Source organism: Heptranchias perlo, chromosome 7 (assembly GCF_035084215.1).
Source record: "Heptranchias perlo isolate sHepPer1 chromosome 7, sHepPer1.hap1, whole genome shotgun sequence".
In the NCBI taxonomy this organism is placed as follows: Eukaryota; Metazoa; Chordata; class Chondrichthyes; order Hexanchiformes; family Hexanchidae; genus Heptranchias; species Heptranchias perlo.
The window spans coordinates 54,419,495-54,441,182 of NC_090331.1; the positions used below are offsets into that span (position 1 = coordinate 54,419,495).

At 38.5% G+C, this 21,688-nt stretch overlaps 1 protein-coding gene across 2 annotated transcripts in view; it reads left to right on the top strand.

The window, feature by feature from the left end:
* The window catches only part of LOC137323728 (juxtaposed with another zinc finger protein 1-like), a 111,664-nt gene extending 91,557 nt beyond the window's left edge, over positions 1-20,107 (top strand). For both annotated transcript variants that reach the window (XM_067987589.1, XM_067987590.1), the window contains 4 exons: positions 3,210-3,282; positions 9,405-9,601; positions 13,074-13,243; positions 19,696-20,107. In XM_067987589.1, coding sequence (XP_067843690.1) covers positions 3,210-3,282; positions 9,405-9,601; positions 13,074-13,243; positions 19,696-19,872 — 617 coding nt within the window. In that variant the 3' untranslated portion in view covers positions 19,873-20,107. The remainder of the gene's footprint in view (positions 1-3,209; positions 3,283-9,404; positions 9,602-13,073; positions 13,244-19,695) is intronic.
* The last annotated feature ends 1,581 nt before the right edge of the window (positions 20,108-21,688 follow it).

Sequence of the window (21,688 nt, forward strand, 5' to 3'; positions counted from 1 at the left end):
CATTCGGGATCAGTCCCCTTTGCTTTTTTTTTAAAAGTCAAATGGTTGAGGGAAAAATATAAATAAGAAATAAATGTAGAAGAAAACTGAGTTGGTATAAAACATTTTTTAAAAACTCAGGTTTGATGAAAAATAAGATGCAATAGTGTATGCATGCATCTTGGAGTCAGAATCTGTGCATGATAATTTTTAGGCAAAAAATGGGTGAAAAAGCCCAAAACAAAAAGGGCAATGCAGGAAATAGCTAAAATTCAAACTGGAGCACCTGAGTTAGGCAGGCCTATGGAGGGAAACGTTGAAAATATCTCAAATACAGAAAAGGTAACTCAATATGGGTAAATTTAATGATCTTGTTGTGAATTATTTAATTTTTTATGCATTTATTGTGTTAACATTACATCCTTGGGTCATGAAGAAACCAAGATGACAGCTGAAAGCACTTTCAAGAAGCATTTTGAGCTGTTTCTCCTGGTTGCTAATAGTTTGTAACTATTCTTCCCCCTTGCTGGTTGTTCATTGGTAGCATTCCTACCTGGTTAGTCAAATTTCAGGCATTCAGAATCATTGAATTAAGTCATTTGTTATTTTTCTTCTGAACATATTTCATTATATTAGGATTTTTTTGGTCTCATTGGACTTGCCAAATGTGATGGACATTCTGGGGGTGTGACGCAATGTGACGGACAGTTTTCTCTCATCCTATGGATGGGTGCTCTTCAAAAGACTTTTAATTATATAGATATGTATATTGCACAATACAAGCCAATGGCTACAATATTGGATTTTCTCAAATAATGAGCATAAATCTTGAAATGTCTTCTGTTTATGTCACAGTCTCATTTGAAGGATGAAATGGAGTACTATGTAGAAGTTTGAGACAGAGGCAAATACATCAGGCATCTCTCAGTTGGGCCTCAAGCAGCGCCGACTTAACAAAAAAAAAATTGTGTTCATCAACGTGAAGGTTGTCAGTGCTGAAGAATGGAATACTTTCACTGCCCTGTGTTTCCCAGGTCAGATAATCTACTGCAGATGTAAAGCAAAACTATACTCTGTCCCAACAAATCTCAGAATACATTCTCTAATGCAGCAGAGTGATTTTTTTAATTCACTCCTGTACCAGTTTATGAATACAAGTGAATTACCAATTTAGACCATAAATTAGGGGACAGTTCTGTGCCGTGGGTTCATGCTTATTAGAAACTGGGTTGAGGGTGTCAAAACTCATTTCACATTGAGCCTTTAGTGCCAACAAATAGATAACTCTTTCATCCCATCAATATGGGTTGTATTTTAACTCAGGTCCTAGATATGAATGGCCAGTGTCTAGTCCACTATGTAACCCAATTCCTTGGGAAATGGGGACATTGCTAAAATCTATTGATATAGAACACTCCACGGTATTTATGTCGTCTTGTTGTTTGGTGAGGTAACTAATCTACATGTAAATGTCGGTGCTGCTTGAGGCCCAACTGAGAGATGCCTGATGTATTTTTTTTTACAGAAGGTTGTTTCTCTGGCATAATAAAAACAAATCAATACTAATGTAATGGGCTTTCCTTGGGCATTAGGAATAAAATCACAGCAAAAGTGGTCTTAACTGGAATGTTTTAAGAAGAAATCTTTTAAGGAGTACTAACATTTTGTGAAGAGGAAGCAAAACTGGACAATTTCTGGGCAATTTTATGTTGGAGCTTGAAAAAAACAGGTGACTACGACTGATTACTCACTAAAGCAATAAAAAGCCCTACTGGATTTGATGATGACTGAGAATGACAGACTTCATAGTCTTGCAAGAATATGATATGCAGTAACACTAAATTATAACCTGCACACTGGGGGAATTCAGCATAAATGTTTCTCTGAAGTAAGCTGATTATTAAAAATAACTTTACAAATGTCTAATTCTCCAGCTGTGAAAAACTGAACCTGAAGTTAAACAAGGAATTAAATAGTGCTGCAGCTTTCATTAAAAAATATTCTTTCTCGTACAGGAAGCTCTGTTTCAACCTTTCAGCTGCAAACTGTTTTCCTTACTCTTTTGAATGGGCATTGTCAAGAATTTAATGTATGTAAATGTTTTTTTGTGGGGGTGGGTGGGAAGAGAACAGAAGAGAGGTAGAAGTAATATATTGAAAGTGCTGGTGCTAGTCCAATTTCTGAAATTCATAAGACGTATTTTTAAATTGTAGAAAATTATTATGAAATTTGCACATATTGTTATTTTGGACTGCAACAAGTAAGTTGTTTGTAAACCTGAATAAAACATGTAACTTAGGTAACATATTCACTTAACTGCAGCAAACACCTATAATTTTGGTTGATGAAAGTGAATATCAATGAATGGAAGTGGTTTCATATTTTAATTTTCCATTTATGTATCAGATATGAACACATAGATTTCCATTTTCGATGTTAATGGGATGTGCAGTGGTCGGAGCAATCTTACCGCTTGCCTGATGAAGCTGACTGGAAGCCTAAACTGTTTTTTTGGTTGGACCTCATTAGAATAATATCAGTGAGCTGCCGGCGCTGAACGAGCGCTGATAGGCAGCTTACCGATTTGGGGAAGTGGGAAATCTGGTGGCTCATCCACATGGCCAAGTGGAAGTGATGCATTATGGGGAGGGGTGAGGCAATTCGAGAAGTGGGAGGGCACAGCAGAAAAGGCAAAGGGCAGGAAGATTTTATTGGCCAAGAGGAGCATTCATACTCCTGCTGGCCGTACAATAATCATTAGTAGATTGTTGAGTTTTCCTGAGTGGCCTGCAGTCCGCTGCTCAGTGCTCAGTTCCACCGGGCAGATCATACACTTCACCCAGTGGTAGATCAAAATTGCATCAGGGTCCTAAATACAGCGTAGGATTGTGATTCAAATATTTTAATGAGACTCCAGCCTGCATCAGAGTGGTAGTGCTGAGCACCTATTTCAAGGCCCACTCAAAAGTTGATCAGGTGGGCCTCTGACTAGAAGAAAACGGTATGTTTTTTTAAAAAAATGTCTTGCTACCCCCCCTGTTTACATGATAAACAGGGTGTAGTGAGGCAGACATCCCCTCAGAGTTGAATACATTGTGTGAATGTAAACTCCAGGTAAAATAAATCTGCTATCTCAGTTCAAACCAACTATTTAATAGCTGCTTTTAAAATTATACGACAGTAAGATTCTTGTTAATAAACTAGTTGTTTATGGTGCATTCTTTCAACAGAAAACGACCCCAAGGTTTTGGAAAGGCAAGAACAGCAGCAGCCATCATATATCGCACTAAGTTATATCAACAGGTATAAATTTTAGATTTTACCCTTAAACAGAATTTTGAATCTGTACTGAGCAGCACATAGCTTTGCAGGATGTATTATAAAAAGTAGCTTATTAAATATTTCAAATGCTTTGTGAATATACTTAAAAGAAGAAAGAACCAATATATTTGCATGTAATAACTTGGTTTGCTTATATAATATGCAAATAAAAATAACATGCAGTTTTATATTGCTGCAGTCCATTCATTTCAACAGCTTTTTGTTAAATAATGTTCCAATGTTTTCAGCATAAGTTTAATTTCAAATTTATGCACTGAGACTTCCATCCTAATAGCTAATATCTAATATCGTGTGTTCCCTAAACCTGACTTACAGCATTTTCCTTTCCATAGGCTTCAGCTACCTTTGCTCCTGTGTTGAAATGTACATATTCCTATTGTGCTAGTGATATATCAGACTTGGAGACAGTTGATATTTGCTTGAGAAAACACTCACAACTGCTATTTTGGCTTCTTATTTGAATTATAACTGAAAAGAGAGCTAATGGTGGTGAAACTGGAGACTGATTTTTGCATAGAGGAAAATTGTTACAAGTGCATCCCTGCTGTTTGGGAGGACGAATGGAGAAGGGGATATTTTCCTACCTGTTTATTCTTTGTAAACAAGTTGGCACAAAGGACAATGTTTATTTTTCACTCTTGAGTAGGTTAGTGAGGGAATCTAGCTCCTCCACATGAAAGGAAAAGCAGTTTGATAAGAATATAATTTGGAAGGGAATGTTGCTTCATATGTGCAGTACAAGATGTAACCGCTGTATCTTTCTCTTTGTTTTTCACAACTCCAAGTGTCCCATGTGGTATTTGTCTTCAGACCATGTTTCGGGCATACAGCCTTCTCCCAGGTCTCTGCTAATGATGTTCTTGAACTGGGAGATATAAGGTGTGTGAGAACAATCAGATATGATTTCTACTGTTCCCTCCTGTAGTTCTTATTTGGAGGTACTTGACACACTCGGCCCATAAATTTCAGGGAAAAAGCATATTGTGCTGTTTCAAAACATGTTCTTTCACAAATGGCATTGTGAGAGTTCTTAACGGTGCATGCCGACTGATTCTTAACCATTTTTGGCAAGAAATATAAGTTAGATTTTTTATATCTGTAAACAATAAACCCCAAGTGACCTGGAATGTAATTTTTTAGCATCTGATTCTTAAAATTTAGCATTGTTGATATTGCAGTTTTAGAGGAGAATTGCCCGCTTAAAAATAAGCGTTGAATTGAAGGTTTCAGTGAGCGTGAAGCATGGTTATGCATTTTTTAAAATCAATGTCTGGAAATCGCTAGTTCAATAATTGGTGCGGGAGGAGTGCAGATATGTATTGAACAACAAGTGTTGTATTTTTAAGCTAGCTGTTAGAATGCTCAGGGCTGATCCAGTTTCGTAGGGTGAACTGGAAGCTGTACTAGATTAGAATTTGGCTGCACACACACACATTTTGAATAGCTTTTTTACAAAAAAACAAGCACTTTTTAAACTGAAGTTTTGAAATCGATATACTATTCAATTCAGCTAGACTAACATCATATCTATAGTTTTAAAATAGAATTAGTAAAATGTGTGAAATATTTGCAACAATAACATTGAACTTATAAATGTATCCTAATGATTTTATCACATTAACAATTTCATCATATCAACATCAAATAGTAATGCAAGGAATTTTATTTTATTTCTCTAAACCAGTTGGTGTATAACTTTTTTTTTGAAAGACCAGTGGCTCATTTTTAAAATCTGTGTGTGTGTGTTGTGGTAAGACTGTAAAATCAGGGCTCAGTAATTACCTTGCCCATATTCTTTGCTCCACAGAGAAGCATCGTGCCTTATGCGCTCTTGTACTTCAAACTGCAGGAGCCTTTCTTTCATCAGCTTAAACTGCAAGTGAACAGTGGCAGCTTTCCAGGTGTACTTTGCAAATTGGGGTTTAAATGTGGAACACATCAAATTAAAATTCAATATTAATTATTTTGTCTTGCTGCAATTCTGAGTAGCTTAAAGCAGCAAGGGTAATCGTCTAATTCATTGTATGTGTCTTCCGTGAGCTTAATCATTATGTCAGTTCCCTAATAAAAGGTTATTATAGAAACAAAGATCCCAATTTTACATATGGTAGGCATGGGAGAATTACAGAAACTGGTCTCTAAGGTAGACTTGAACATTCTTGACAAATGACACCCATGCTGTGATCAGATACTCAACAAGAAATCTCGTTATTAACTAGGCCTGTATAGATAATTAGCACTTGTGCTTCAAATTTTAAATCTGGCTTGAGATGTATAATTTATCAAAAGCTGTAGCTTGCTGTCAGAATCCTATAATAAGTGTACATTATTGATGAATTGAGATTAAGCTAAGATCGAAGAGAAAATTGGGCCATAGGTTGAATTTTGAAAGGTCTGATTTCAATGTTTACAGTGCTAATTTGATATTTTGGAAAATAGCTCTAGTCCCTAAATGTTGAACACAGTAATCATTCTTATCAAAAAAAAGACCCCTTTATTTTGCTTATTTCCACTCTCTTCCTCCTTTATTTTTTCTGCTATTCTCATTTAATTTGCTTATGAAATCTGACTCTTTTTCTGCATAGAACATTAAAGAAGGGTGAAGCAAAAAAAGTTAACCATCCACCTGTTTAGATTTCAGTGTCCTATAATTGGGGTTGGGGTGCTATTTTTCCAGTTGCAAAAACAATGGGACACGGTGCAGCCAGCTTTTGGCACCAAATGTTTCTCATATATTCTCCAACTGTCCATTGGGTACGCCAATCACAGTAGGACCTGAGAAGTGTATGTATTTATTTGTGGCATTGGGTTTTATGGACGTTTTGCAGTATGTATTCAGAGATGGGTAGACCAGCCAAAACTCAGCAGGGGGCATTTTGGCATTAATTTTTTTTTTGCATTAATGCTGTCGTGGCCAGCTCTCTTAGTTTGCTGGAGATTCAAGTACTGTGCTGGCTGTCTAGTGAGAATGACTGCATCCTACATTTCCCACATAGTTTAACTGTTGATGGAAACTTTTACTACAGAGCACTATTGGGATTTCACACAGAATTTTAAAGTTCAAAATGTACACCAAAACCAACTTTGGAAAAGGAAGCTCTTTCATAATTCTTGGATGCTTAAAATACCTACTCTGTTGCTTGTAATAATTCACTTTTGTTTTGAATTTGAAAGCTTAGAAAAAAATTAGGGGGAATGCCCTGTAACACTTGTCTTTGTCTTGCAAAATTCTGCAAGTAAAGTATCTTTTAGTTTCACTTATGTAACACGAGGTTTATTATTATTAGATCTTATAAAATCTTAATTACTTTTACTTACCTAGTGGTAGCCTTTGGGGGAACAATCTTAATTTGGGGGAAATAAAACCTCTTAAATAAATCATCTCAAATCTTTGGTATTTGACATAGATTGTGTTTGATGCATTATCACGTCATTTGGAGGGGTTTTGTTTGCTTAAAAAAAGGGGCTGGAAATCTGCAGCTCCTACAGTACAGTCCCATCGGAGCTTCAATGGGAATGTGCCAGAAAGGCTGGATTTACGCCACTTACACTAGGTCCCAGCCTTGCACGGGAGTTCTTATTTGGCCTTGTTGGGGACAGAGCAGCCGGCTGTCCAAAACAATGCCAGTGGCATAGGCGAGGGGGTGCACAACAGGGGCACGATTGGAGCCCGTGCACCTAGTGGGCTCATTTGTACCAAAGGGCTCATGAGATTGTGGCCTGGACTTTTTCACCCCCCACCCCAATTTTAAAAAAAGTCAGTTCAATTTTACTTTTTGTTTAAATGCAGCCCCCTTACAAAGAGGGCCGCTGGCAGCAGATCAAAGTTTATTCCCCACCTCCTGGACAAGCACACTTCCAGTACAAATTGCAGTCTTCCGGGGAAGGTGGCGCCTGAGATGTACCCATAGTGGCATAGGCAGCTAACTTGGCCATGCAAATTAAGGGACCTCTCTTGACCCTGCCACTTTGCAGATACCAGGACTTATGGCTGGCGGTGGCCCCATCCCATGGATTTTCGGCCCCACAATGTTTTGGAACTGGAAAGCTTTTTGTGTTCTGTGGTAGCCGACACATCTACCCACAGCGTATTTTCTTCCTGCCACAGCATGGTATTCTCCACTGTCCTTAAAGTTCCATCCTTTGCCACCTTTTATTTCTCATTTACATGTTGTCCCTTTTCATGGACAATGCCCAGCTCTAACAATCCATTACTAACCACGACCCCACAGCAATCACTATCATCAGATGGCATGTGTGGCATCAAATCATGGGTGAGCCAGACTTTCTCCAACTCACTTGACAAGATTGAAGCCACCTTGTTCAGCTCCCACCAAAAACTCTCTATCCTTAGTCCCAGCTGCATCCGTCTCTAGCTGTTCACTCAGGCTAAACCCAACTGTGTGCTGCCTCAGTGTCTTGTTTGTGACATAGATGAGCTTTAAATCCCCAAATGTTATCCATCAACAGGACTGCTTAATTCCACTTCCATAACATTGCCTGTTTTCACCACTTCACCCCCACTGCAGCCGGAACCTTTATCCATGCTATCATTACCTCCGGGCTTGACTACTCCAATGCTCTCTTTGCTGGCATGCCAGACTCTATCCTGCATAAACTGCAACTCATCTAAAACTCCCCACCCGCACCCTGTCCCACACTAAGTTCCACCCGCTCATCATTCCAGTACTTACAGATGTGCATTATCTCACCATCCCCCAATACATTCAAAGTCCCCTATCCTTGTTTACAATTCCTGCATGACCTTACTAAGCCTATCTGTGCAATCCCTCCCACTGCTATGTCGCAGCCTATGGCCTAAAGTCTTTCTATACTGCACATCAGCCTTTTCCCCCATTCTACCATTGGTGAGAGTTCAATATCACCTGGAAAGAGAATAGGTAGTGCTTTAATTATTGATTTCCAATAACTTATTGAAATACAATTCTCACTACCTGCACAAGTAAAAAATTATGTTTAAATGTTAAGCAGCTCATTATGAACCCCCTTTTTTTCTAAGTATCATTTTACAGGATATCAGAAAAATAACCAGTTGGACTGTACTGTTGAATGTATTAAGTGCATATTTGTCATTATTCACAATAACCCATAGGGGTCTCTGGTACATCACTGAATGGCCTTTTATCCATTTATGATGAGTTCCTGTAATTAAAATCATATTTTTACCTCAAGGATAAGGGATCTCATCAGTTATAAATGGCAAAAAACTGTTTTTCCTTCTGTTTTGCATTCTTATACCTAGAGCAAAGCTTAGCCTTATTTATTGTAAGTTTATCTAAGGAAATGGTGATATCTCATGTGCCCAGGGCCCTTGCTGTCCAAATATAGTGCATGACTGTGTACCAAGTTAGCTCTAGAGGCTTCTGAATTTTAATGATGTTGGAGATATTGTGTGTCCTTCAGCTTGTTAAACTGACATGGCCGCTCCATAAATCATAATACCTGTGTATCATAAAATCAATACAACATGCCAAGTCAGCGTAAATCCTTAATAAGTATTTTTTTTTCTCTTACAAGGATCTAACAGTTTAAACTTCAGATCAAAACAGACTCGTTGGTTGCATAAGATCAGAAATATTTTAATTTGCATTGTTATAGAAACATAACAATTCTCAGTCAAACATCAAGAAAAGAGATTACAGTAGTTTAAATTTTGATGCTTACTTTTGTGGCTCTGTTATCTGCACTACAATTCTAGCTTAAACTTGTGTATTTTTGTCCTCGAGCAAAAAAAAGATTGGGAAGCTTAAACCGTCAATAAATGTTAATCCAGTCAGAACTCTTGCACACAGCTTATGGGTGTTTTGGAACTTGTTTTGTTTCATCTTGCCTTGAAAGTGGTGATCCCCAGATTCACCGAGTAAGGCTAGAAGCCCCCCACAGGCTTGTAATCAGATCTTTCAAGTTTAACTCCTATTTGTAGATGCAGTAAATGCCTTAATATTAAAAGTGACCAGCAACAAGTAGCATGTAGTTATCATGGAATTTGTGGTCTGGTCTCCAGGATCAGTAACCATGTAGCCATTTTTCTTTTTCTTTTTCACATTTCTGAACCAATTCAGGTTTATGACTGATGCTGCCCGCCGTGAACGTGAGCAGACGAGAAAAAGACATCAGGCTAAGTTAACACCAGCCCTATCCAGTCCTGTGGGAAGAGGGGGCACACCCGCATCACCTCACCCTGGCAATGGGAGCTCAGCTTTTCCAGGGACGCCACCAGTTACACCATCCTCTTCTGCGTGCAGTGGAACACCAACTGGTAGGTACTTTAAAAAAAAATATATATATATATATGTAATTCAATAAAATAAATGTGCAGTAGTCTTATAGCAGCCAGATTTGGGTAATTTTGTCAATAAATGTTCTTCAGTGTTTTATAAATATACATTTTAATTCAAGTTTATACAGGATATCTATGTGCTGAGCAAGTGGAGCTTACTTACTGAAGCAACAAATTATGAAAAATCAGCAAAAGCTGTATACAATGCAAAACACATTTTGATTTCTTTAAATTCTAACATGGCTGAATTCTACCAGCAATATGGTGCTAGGCAGCTGTAAATGATGGTAGATTTATTTATTTTGACAAAAGTAATTTGAACTAAATATCCTGTCTTGCTAGCAATGGAATCTAATGAATGCCGGTAGAGCTGGTGATTAGATGACCTTTTGACTTTAATGTGATTTCAGAGGAATTACAGTTTGGCCTTTAGTCAAAAAAACAAAATGGAAGGCACAGGGAAACAACAACTATAATTTGTATTAATAGAGTGCCTTTAACATTTAAAAAATGTCCCAAGATGCTTTACAGAGATAGGAAAACGGACGCCGAACTAGAGAAAAGGAGGTTAGATGGGGAACCAAAGCCTTGGTGAAAGAGATGGGTTTTAAGGAGGATCTTAAAGGAGGAGAGAGGGGGGTGGAGGGATTTAGGAAGGGAACTTAAGAGAGTGGGATCTAGGAAGTTGAAAGCATTCAGTGGGGTGAAAGGAGTGGAAGATGACAAGAGGCTGGATCCAGGAACTGAGAGTTCGGAGAGGGGGTATTTTAGAACTGGAGGAGGTATGGAGAAAGGGACGGGCAAGGCCATTGATAGATTTAAGGAGAAAGATTTTAAATTTGAGGTAATTACTGTCGGGGTGAGAAACCAAGCAAGAAATATTGAAGGAACTGAGCCAAAAATAAAATGATTATTGAATTAGGGTGTTGGTTGTAGCATATTTTAATAATGACTGTGCAACAGGGAGGCATCTATACAAATTGGGCTGGCCCTGGACTTGCATTGGAGCCATTTTTAATCCAATGTAGGAAAATGGAAGTTTTACCACAGCTGAAGTATGTTGGTTTGTGCAGTTCTCTTTATGCAAATAATGCATATATGGCAACAGTTCATTCCTGGTGTTAACCCACTGTTTACTAACCATTGCAATCTCAAATCAGAGCCTAGCAACTATTATATTGCCTGTGTTTATGGCAGATATTCCTGCAGGATTTATGGAGTCATAATAGTAATCCCAAGTTTTATTTTCTATTATATAAGTTTCTTGGTGGGGGTGAGAAAAATGCTTGTTATCAGATGCCTGCTTCGCAGTATTCCAGTTTTTAAACTTCCAAGTCATAAACTTTAGGCAGAATCAATACAAATTTAGACACTCTCTTCCTTCTCCATAAAATACATTTCAGTGAATGTGTAGCTAGTCATCTGAAGAAAGTAACATCAACCTGAGGTATTAACCATTCAAGTAAAGTACGGTGTATTCAGATTCTCAGCATAATATGTAGATCACATGCCGCTGTGATCCATGATTGATCACAACAGCTAAAGCATGAAAGTAATGTTTTAATAAACTTGTTTTATATAATCTGATCATTTAAAGCAGACCATTTTGATTCAGCACAAGGTTGTAGTGAAGTGTTTTCCTGGAGGGAGGTGCACTGTGTGGGGCAGATGGGAGCCCTGGGGGTGACCTGGTGCTGCTGTATAGTAGTTTAATAAGGTTGTAATCTGATCGCCATGCTGAGAGCTGCAGCCACAATTGCTCGCACGCAAAGCTATACATGAGGTACTGTAATGTTTAACATTTTCTGAGCAGTGAAGTTTCCAATGTAAAAATTATGTGATTTTTAACGGAATACAAAGAGTTAATGAATCAATTGTTTTGCCAGAACGATTTTGGGTAAAAAATACAGTATCAGCATAACCTGTTAATGTAGCTATGTTTGTGATAATATCTGGTTATTTTTAAATCTGTGTTGGTAGAAAAAAATCTGTTTATACTCACAATAGCTAGATTTTGCCAGGCAAATTCAAGCCGAAAGATCAGATTCCCCGTTTCATGTACAATTCATGGCATGCATCTTGTTGCACAGCTGTGCAGCACATTAGAGAAGGCAAATTAACATTTGAATGTCTTCTGAAGTGGATGCTAATTGCAGACTGTTAATTACTGTCATTAGGTAGGCTGCTAAGAGGTGCAACAAAGCATCAGACTCATGATCTTGTTGTTTGAAAATGATCTCCATCCAATAAAAAACATGTCACTTACAGAAATTGTAAATGCAAAATTTGCTGATGCGGTTGAAAATTTCGCTATCAGTAGCCTTCTTGTGATGGATGCATTCTTGACACTGTTTCCGTGTTTAGAGTCTGAAAATAATGAGTATCAATGTTCTACCATCAGAATATGCAAAGCTGAAACAGCCCCTATGTATCTTTTAATTAAAGGAAATGTTAGCAGACACTTTGCACAGTTATGTGACTGAACATGATGATTCAGTTCCGCATTTGGTTGGTGTTAAAAACAAGATTGCACTACGCTGCCAATAGGACCTTAACAACGTTCTACATAAATTTAAGTTGGATATTGGCTGTTTGCAGCAATAACATTTACAGACTGCATTATAATGTTAAGTGGGTAGTTTTCATAATTACAATATTTTCAATGCACCCTTCTGCATAAAGCAAGGCTTTCAATGGTAGTTTTTGTTTACAGGTTGTTACTGAGGTTCTGAATTATCAGATAGTGAAATGTAAAGTAGAATGCTATAGAATTCTCTATTTCCAGATAACTTGGTTGTTACTATCTTACAACATTTCAGGAGATTGAGGTTTTTCTGAGTGAAGCAGAAGTATGTACCTGCTTGTGTCCCTTGCATCTTTATGCTCCCAGTTAACGTTTTGTAACACAGTATCTGTTTTTCAGTTTAAAACGAAAACTGCTGTTTCCCATTTGTTCTTTTGCTCATGCTCTTCCTTTTTCCACTTCCCTCTTTTTCTTGCACATCATTGTAGATTTCTCTTTCCTCTGTCTGTGGTGCTTGTTGAATGTTTATTCTTGCTTCAGTTGCTTGGTTAGTGTGCTGCTAGTTGAAATGATTCATGGCCCTGACAGATGTCTGGTACAGCTGGATGTGTCCTTGATCATCCCAAAAGTCTGGACAGCACTGTCATTCACCATTGCCCAAATTATCTCTGTATTGACTGTGGAACCCTCTGTGACAAAACTGTAATGGCTAATTACCCAGGATGCTTTTGGCAGTTCAAAACACAAGTGTGTTTGCTATGGGTATATTGAGAGTTGTTGTGAATGCCATTTATTTATAATGGTTTCAAAGGGGCAGTGAAGTGGACAAGAATCTTGGTTTAAAGCAATTCAGCTAAATATGGATCTTTTATATTAAAAAAATTCTTAACCTTTTCCATGTGTTTACCTTTTGTCCTGAATCTTTAGGCAGTGAATTAGATGAAGAAGAAATGGAATGTGAAGATTCCGACAGTGACGAATCATGGACAACAGAAAGTGCTATTAGCTCTGAGACTATTCTAAGCTCAATGTGCTTGAATGGGGATGATGAGAAGCCATTTGCTTGCCCTGTACCTGGCTGTAAAAAGAGGTACAAGGTATGTATTGTGTCAAGCAAACTAGCTGTCCTTGGAGATGTTAATAAAATGCACTTAAACAAAAGATGATGCCTTTCTATTTACACTGTTCCGCAATGCATAATAGAAGCCAAGATCAGAGATTTCATTTTTCACAAGTTTACAAATTAACAAGTTTTTGCTCACGGTGTTGCTATGAATCAGAAATGTGTATTAGAATGAGGTTTTGGAGAGGGAATAGAGGGTACAAAATCCCATTCTGACTGTTAGTGAAGATGATGAGTTCCCTGGAGGCCAGACAAACCATAGTGGGAACAGCTTTTCACACAAAGAATACAGTAATTTGCCACATCCTGTCCAGGTCCTGTTTGAATGTCAGTCCTGTCTTAATTACCAGTATAACAAAGCTATTCTATGTTATTCTGAAATCTTTCTGGCTCCATGTCTGATGCACGAGAGCCGTCCAGCTGAATTGCTCAAACATCATTATTGAAAGAGCAGGCAGACTCGGCAGATTAATAGTCACTGGAATGCCTGGTACGATGGAGTGAACAACAAATAAAGGGTAATGGTTTAGACGGAAGCCTAAACCAGATCCTCTGTAGGGGATAATACAAGGCAAACTTGCTGTTTTTGATGAGCTGCTATTATGTGACTGAGAAGGAAGTAGTGGTATGGAGCTAGGCTTAACTAATTTAGCAGATTTTTTGCATTAGGCTTCTGAGTTTTGATTTTGGTAAACTGGAGTAAAAAGAACTGAATCGTTAAATATGTTGGAAATTGATTACTTCTAAACTGCAATATTTCAAAAAGCTAACTTTCCCAATTTCAATTCTGATTTATGTTTTGTCTAAATTTCTGATTCAATATTTAGTTAAGTGTGACTTTTTATCTTCATTTGTTACCACCTTATCAGTATACACATTTGAGGGAGATCCCATGTAACACTGAAATCTTGCCTATAGATAATTTCCATGTTAATAACCTGCTCCTTGGATCACAGCTTCACAGTTGTTTTTCCCCTTTGTTTAATGGATACTGGTGGCTGTCTTTCAAGTGGTGGTAGCTATTATTATTAAATGTCATAATTGCACACTTCCTTTTGGTTAGTGCTGCTAATATTAGTCTGAATTTTGGTTTATAAACAACATCCCCATTCTCAATGATGGCGGAGTCCAGCACGTGAGTGCAAAAGACAAGGCTGAAGCGTTTGCAACCATCTTCAGCCAGAAGTGCCGAGTGGATAATCCATCTCAGCCTCCTCCCGATATCCCCACCATCACGGAAGCCAGTCTTCGGCCAATTCGATTCACTCCACGTGATATCAAGAAACGGCTGAGTGCACTGGATACAGCAAAGGCTATGGGCCCTGACAACATCCCAGCTGTAGTGCTGAAGACTTGTGCTCCAGAACTAGCTGCGCCTCTAGCCAAGCTGTTCCAGTACAGCTACAACACTGGCATCCACCCGACAATGTGGAAAATTGCCCAGGTATGTCCTGTCCACAAAAAGCAGGACAAATCCAATCCGGCCAATTACCGCCCCATCAGTCTACTCTCAATCATCAGCAAAGTGATGGAAGGTGTCATCGACAGTGCTATCAAGCGGCACTTACTCACCAATAACCTGCTCACCGATGCTCAGTTTGGGTTCCGCCAGGACCACTCGGCTCCAGACCTCATTACAGCCTTGGTCCAAACATGGACAAAAGAGCTGAATTCCAGAGGTGAGGTGAGAGTGACTGCCCTTGACATCAAGGCAGCATTTGACCGAGTGTGGCACCAAGGAGCCCTAGTAAAATTGAAGTCAATGGGAATCAGGGGGAAAACTCTCCAGTGGCTGGAGTCATACCTAGCACAAAGGAAGATGGTAGTGGTTGTTGGAGGCCAATCATCTCAGCCCCAGGGCATTGCGGCAGGAGTTCCTCAGGGCAGTGTCCTAGGCCCAACCATCTTCAGCTGCTTCATCAATGACCTTCCCTCCATCATAAGGTCAGAAATGGGGATGTTCGCTGATGACTGCACAGTGTTCAGTTCCATTCGCAACCCCTCAGATAATGAAGCAGTCCGAGCCTGCATGCAGCAAGACCTGGACAACATCCAGGCTTGGGCTGATAAGTGGCAAGTAACATTCGCGCCAGATAAGTGCCAGGCAATGACCATCTCCAACAAGAGAGAGTCTAACCACCTCCCCATGACATTCAACGGCATTACCATCGCTGAATCCCCCACCATCAACATCCTGGGGGTCACCATTGACCAGAAACTTAACTGGAGCAGCCATATAAATACTGTGGCTACGAGAGCAGGTCAGAGGCTGGGTATTCTGCGGCGAGTGACTCACCTCCTGACTCCCCAAAGCCTTTCCACCATCTACAAGGCACAAGTCAGGAGTGTGAAGGAATACTCTCCACTTGCCTGGATGAGTGCAGCTCCAACAACACTCAAGAAGCTCGACACCATCCAAGATAAAGCAGCCCGCTTGATTGGCACCCCATCCACCACCCTAAACATTCACTCCCTTCACCACTGGCGCACTGTGGCTGCAGTGTGCACCATCCACAGGATGCACTGCAGCAACTCGCCAAGGCTTCTTCGACAGCACCTCCCAAACCCGCGACCTCTACCACCTAGAAGGACAAGGGCAGCAGGCGCATGGGAACAACACCACCTGCACGTTCCCCTCCAAGTCACACACCATCCCGACTTGGAAATATATCGCCGTTCCTTCATTGTCGCTGGGTCAAAATCCTGGAACTCCCTTCCTAACAGCACTGTGGGAGAACCGTCACCACACGGACTGCAGCGGTTCAAGAAGGCGGCTCACCACCACCTTCTCGATGGCAATTAGGGATGGGCAATAAATGCCGGCCTTGCCAGCGACGCCCACATCCCGTGAACGAATTTAAAAAAAAACAGTTGAAAATATTTCTGACACTGTGAAAAGGTCCAAGTACCTACATTATTACAATAATTTTTACTGCAGGAATGCCATTCATGTACAAGACTTGCTGATGATCTGGATTTGTTTTGAATTGGTTTCTAAAACATGACCCGTTGTAATAGCAACTTGTACTTAAATTAGAAAACTAATTTCTCCATTGAGCTTTTATTTCAAGGAGAATGAAATGCATCAGTTATCAAATGTTGTTAAGTTATTTTAATAAGGTCAGACACAACTCTTACAGAAATTAGTATGCCTTGTTCTTTCATCTTTTCATTTTCCCTCAATTTTCTCTCCTCCCTTTGCTAAAGACTTTGATTCCCATGCTAAAAAATGCACTAAATTGTGCAGAAAGGGTGTGTTTATACATATTTTACATATATTTAACTTGAAGTGTGGATAAATATCTGCCATGATATAACCATTTGAAACAATAATATTTTGATGTGTAGGAATGTGTAGCAGCTCATGAGTTATGTAGTGCAAGAACTAATATTATTCCTATATTTAAAAAGGGAGATAGAACAAGTCCAGGGAACTATAGACCAGTTAACTTAATGTCAATGGTGGGAAAGGTAATGGAATCTTTACTCATAGATCTAATAGAAAAACATCTAGAAACCGAAAATATAACAGAGATGTCAGCATAGATTTCAAAAGGGAACGTCATGCTTGACCAACCTTATTGAATTCTTTGAAGAAGTAACAGAAAGAGTAGGCAAGGGTAATGCAATAGATGTAATATATTTTGGATTTTCAAAAGGCCTTCAATAAGGTACTGCTTTGTAGATTCATGACTAAGGTTGGAGCATGTGGTGTCAGGGAACAGGTTTCAAAATGTAGAGCAAGCTGGCCATAAAACAGAAAACAGAGAGTAAGGGTTAAGGGTAGCTACTCAGGCTGGCAAAAGGTGGGAAGTGGTGTTCCACTGGGATCGGTACTGGGACCATAGTTGTTCACATTTTATATTAACGATTTGGACTTGGGAATCGGAAGTATATTTTCAAAATTTGCAGATGACACCAAATTCGGGGGTGTAATTAATACAATGGAAGAATGCGACAAAATACAAGTCGACATTAATGAACTTCCATTAATTGGCATTGAATTTCGATATAGATAAGTGTAAGGTGGTGCATTTTGGTAAGAAGAATAAGGAGGCCACATACTGCTTGGATAATAAGAGTCTGAATGGAATAGAGGAGCAAAGGGATCTTGGGGTACAGATACACAAGTCACTAAAAATAGCGACGCAGGTTAATAAGACCATGAAAAAAGCAAACCAAGCACTGGGGTTCATTTCTAGAGGGTTAGAATTGAAAAGTAGAGAAGTTATGTCCGACTTGTATAGAACCTTGCTTAGACCACACTTGGAGTACTGTGCACAGTTCTGGTTGCCATATTATAAAAAGGATATAGAGGCACTGGAGTAGGTGCAAAAAAGATTCACAACGATGATACCAGAACTGAGAGCATACACTTAGCAGGAAAGGCAGAACAGGCTGGGGCTCTTTTCTCTAGAAAGGAGAAGGCTAAGGGGTGACCTGATGGAGGTCTTTAAAATAATGAAAGGGTTTGATAGGGAGAACGTAGAGAAAATGTTTCTACTTCTGAAGGAGTTCAAAACTAGGGGCCATAAGTATAGGATAGTCACTGATAAATCCAATAGGGAATTCAGGAGAAACCTTTTACCCAAAGTGGTATGAATGTGGAATGCGCTACAACAAGGAGTAGTTGAGACAAATAGCATAGATGCATTTAAGGGGAAGCTAGATATGCATATGAGGAAGAAACACATGGAAGGATATGTTGATAGGGTTAGATGAAGTAGGGTGGGAGGAGGCTCATGTGGAGCATAAACGGTGGCATAGACTAGTTGGGCCAAATGGCCTATTTCATTGCTGTAGACTCGATGTAACTGCAGCACCAGAATAGTTGGTTATGAACGTGATTCTGTAGAGATGGTCAGTATCTGTAATGAGTTATATCAACTCAAGTGAACACTGCTTAGCAATGACTTTACTCCTACTTAAAACCCAAAGGTAACTGAAACCTAATGGGCAGCAGAGCCTTTGGCAAGTTCTTGCTACACTTATTTCTAGCTTGGTACCACCTACTATATAGTCCAGTAATGACAAAGGAACATTTAACTTTTTGCAATCTGTTAACAAAAAAAAATCTAATATCTGAAGTTCAAACTATGTCCATTATTATACATTTGGGGCCTTGCTTATAATGCCCACCATTTGATTTCATTTCTATTTTTTTCTCAGACTAGAAAATTCCATTTAACCTAGTGTTCACTAACTGACTGCAAATTTCACTGGTTTCCTGTCCATTTATAAATATATACTTTTGTCGGGGGAAGGAAATCAAAACCACTACAATTTTTCATTAATTTGTTAATTGGAATACCTTTTTGACAGCAGAGAAACCTAATCCTTTCGTCTGGTTCCTGGACGATATAATTGTTAAGAGGTGCTTAGAATTCCAAGTATTTTATGGCAGTTGGAGGCAGAGCTTAGCCCACCCACAACTGCAGTTAGATCTATTAGAACCCTGTGTTGCGGAGTTGACAGGGTTACTGCTTGTTAAATATATTAAACACAAAACATACCTGGGGAGGGGAAGGGCAAGTGAGAAAGAAATCTACCCATGGAAAAAAATACAAATGAAAAACAAAAAACAAAGCCATTTAACCTGCAAACCATTGTGAAAGGATCATATTTTGATTAATTGCCTTTTCTATAACATGCGTTTTGCATTTTTCCTGCAACTTTAGATTTCTTGTGAGACTGGTAATGATTACTCCACTGTCTGAAGGAGTGATATAGGGTATTAGAAATTGACATTTTTGGGAATGGGAAGCAAAAAATGACAAATGTCAGTTTTGAAACTTTGTTTCAAGTGCACAGTGAGGTGGACTGTTTCAGACAGGTTGTGGAAACAATATTAAAAAAATATCTTAATTAGCTTTTATATCAGCTAATTACTTTTCATTCAGCTTGTTTTTGTGAACTTTATTATGCTTTTTGAACTAATAGTACTCGTAGTTGAGTTGGTTAATCACAAGGTTTAGGACTTCATCAGCATTTTATTGTGCTAGAATCATAAAGGTAAGCTACAATTAATAGAAATTTCTCGACTCCCATATCTGCCAATGCATTTAAATTTTACTTGGAGAAATGTTTGAAATGCTGATCTCTAAAATGAAAGTAACCATATAATTTAATACAAACTATGCAAGTGAGGCCCAAAGCAGCTGACATTTGCGTTGTGCATAATAGGTAAATGTGTAATTTTTAACCTCTTGTTGGTATTATAAGCTAATAGTCTCCAATTTAGTGTAACAGCGGTTTATTGGCTGCAAGTATTGGTCTTGTTTTATACTAAAAACACAAAAATAGAAATGTCAACCAAATTCTGTTCAAAAATAAGTAATTATGCAAATTCTGTTTGAAAATATGTACTTAATGAAATACCTGAACACATTTTTCGAGATAATTCTAACCATTCTGTATTTTTGTTAGAATGTTAATGGAATCAAGTACCATGCCAAGAATGGCCATCGTACTCAAACCCGTGTCCGGAAGCCTTTCAAGTGCCGTTGTGGAAAAAGCTACAAGACTGCTCATGGGCTTCGTCACCACACCATCACCTTCCATCCACCAGTATCAGTTGATATGCTTAGAAAGATGCAGTTGTGAGGCATTATCCCCTGCACCTGATTGATCTGCTAATTGCAGACTCCAATGTTCTGCTAGCAGGAGTGTGTGAAGAGAATCAATTTTTTCTCAAGATTCACTGTTACAGGTCTTGGTCTTGGGAAAATGTTCCTTATTGTTTATTTTTAAATGAATTGTTTCTGTATGAAATAAATTCTTTTCTTTAGTTGGAAAATTGTGTTCCCATAATGGCATCAAATGCTGCTAACAAATTAGATACAGTATTTTAAATATTAATTTTGAATTCCAAGGAAAGTACTTTGAATGATTTCACTGCTTCTAAAAGCACGTTTTCTTTATTACTCTACAATATGCAATTTTAGGTCACAACTTAAAATTGACTATACAATAGTTTTATTTTTTTACTGTATCTCGAAGTTTTTGAAAAATGTCATCAGTTGTATACTACAGTGCTGCTATACTTTAAACTTAGATGTTACAAACTTACAGGTCAATGCGCTCCTAATAAAGGCAAGCTGCATATGTCATTGTAATTTGCAGAGTAGCAGCCTATTTTGGTGGGGGAATCACCCTAACAGACCCTTTTGTCATATATCACTAGATTGAGTGCCATGCTATGTTGGAATGAAAGTTTTTTTTTGGGGAGGGTGAGGGGGGGTTGGAGGAAGTAATCCTGTCATCTTGCAATAAGATACTTTCTATAAATCAATCCACAGGTGGCATTGACAGTTGTTACAAAGTCACCTCTAGCCCAAATTCATCTTTCCTCAGTTTGAAGAAAAAAATATTCAACAAGTCTCAATGAACAATCTAAATTTGAAACATGGTTAGATAGGTTACTTTAATGTCAGAACCTAAGATTGGAAATTAGATTTACTTGATCTGGTATTCTGACGCAGGACATCATTGTTAGTAGTTTTTGTCTTGAAAGTAGAGAAGGAATGACTGCACTAGTTATGTAGTTCATAAAGATGTGTAAAACTGAATGTAATAATCATTGTTCCCAGCTTAGAAGATACTTCATTTCTTGAGACGTATTTGGTCTTTAGTCTGCTAAATCAGTTATGTATTTAATTAAAGAAGAATATGCATCATATGCTTCTACATAAGGTTAGTCTGTTTGAAATAAATAATGTACAGCTGCATTAAAAAAATTCTGTTGTCAGCAAGTTAAGCCATGGCAATTTGGTTAGTTTTTTTGGATGCCTGCCTAAGAGGCAATACTGACCTAGTTCTGCTTTTATAATGCAGTATTACAGTACTGTGCACTTTGAGAGGTTTAAAAACTCTATTCCATAGTTTAGAAAATAGAGATGTGCCCCAACTTATTTTACAGAATGAATTCTGACCCTGGCAGGAAAAGATATATAACTCTTGCTCTTCTTTCTTTCTCTTAAAAATAAAAAGGACTGACCAACAACTGTTCAGATTGCCACAGCCATACTATAGCTTTCTTTACTGTAATATCACTTACGAATTATGATATTTCACAAGTCAATACCTAAAATCTAGCCACTGATGAGATTTTGTGAAGGCACCTCTCAGAAGAATTGAAACTGCACCTTCAAATTCTAAAACACTGTGTGCTACTGCTGACTGGTAAGTATTTTGCGTGTACTAAATACGGCCTATAGAATAAAAACTGACCTGAATTTCTATGCCTTATTTGCTGTTTTCCCTCCCCTTTTCACGTTTTTCCAACTGGGAAGAGTTGATCAGTTTAGATCGAGTACTTTTATAGATGCAATCATGTGACTCTGGGAGTTAGTAGGGACTGTATTTGTCTTTTGACTTTCTTCCTTCCACCTATGCTGGAAATGGAATTCACCACTGCTGC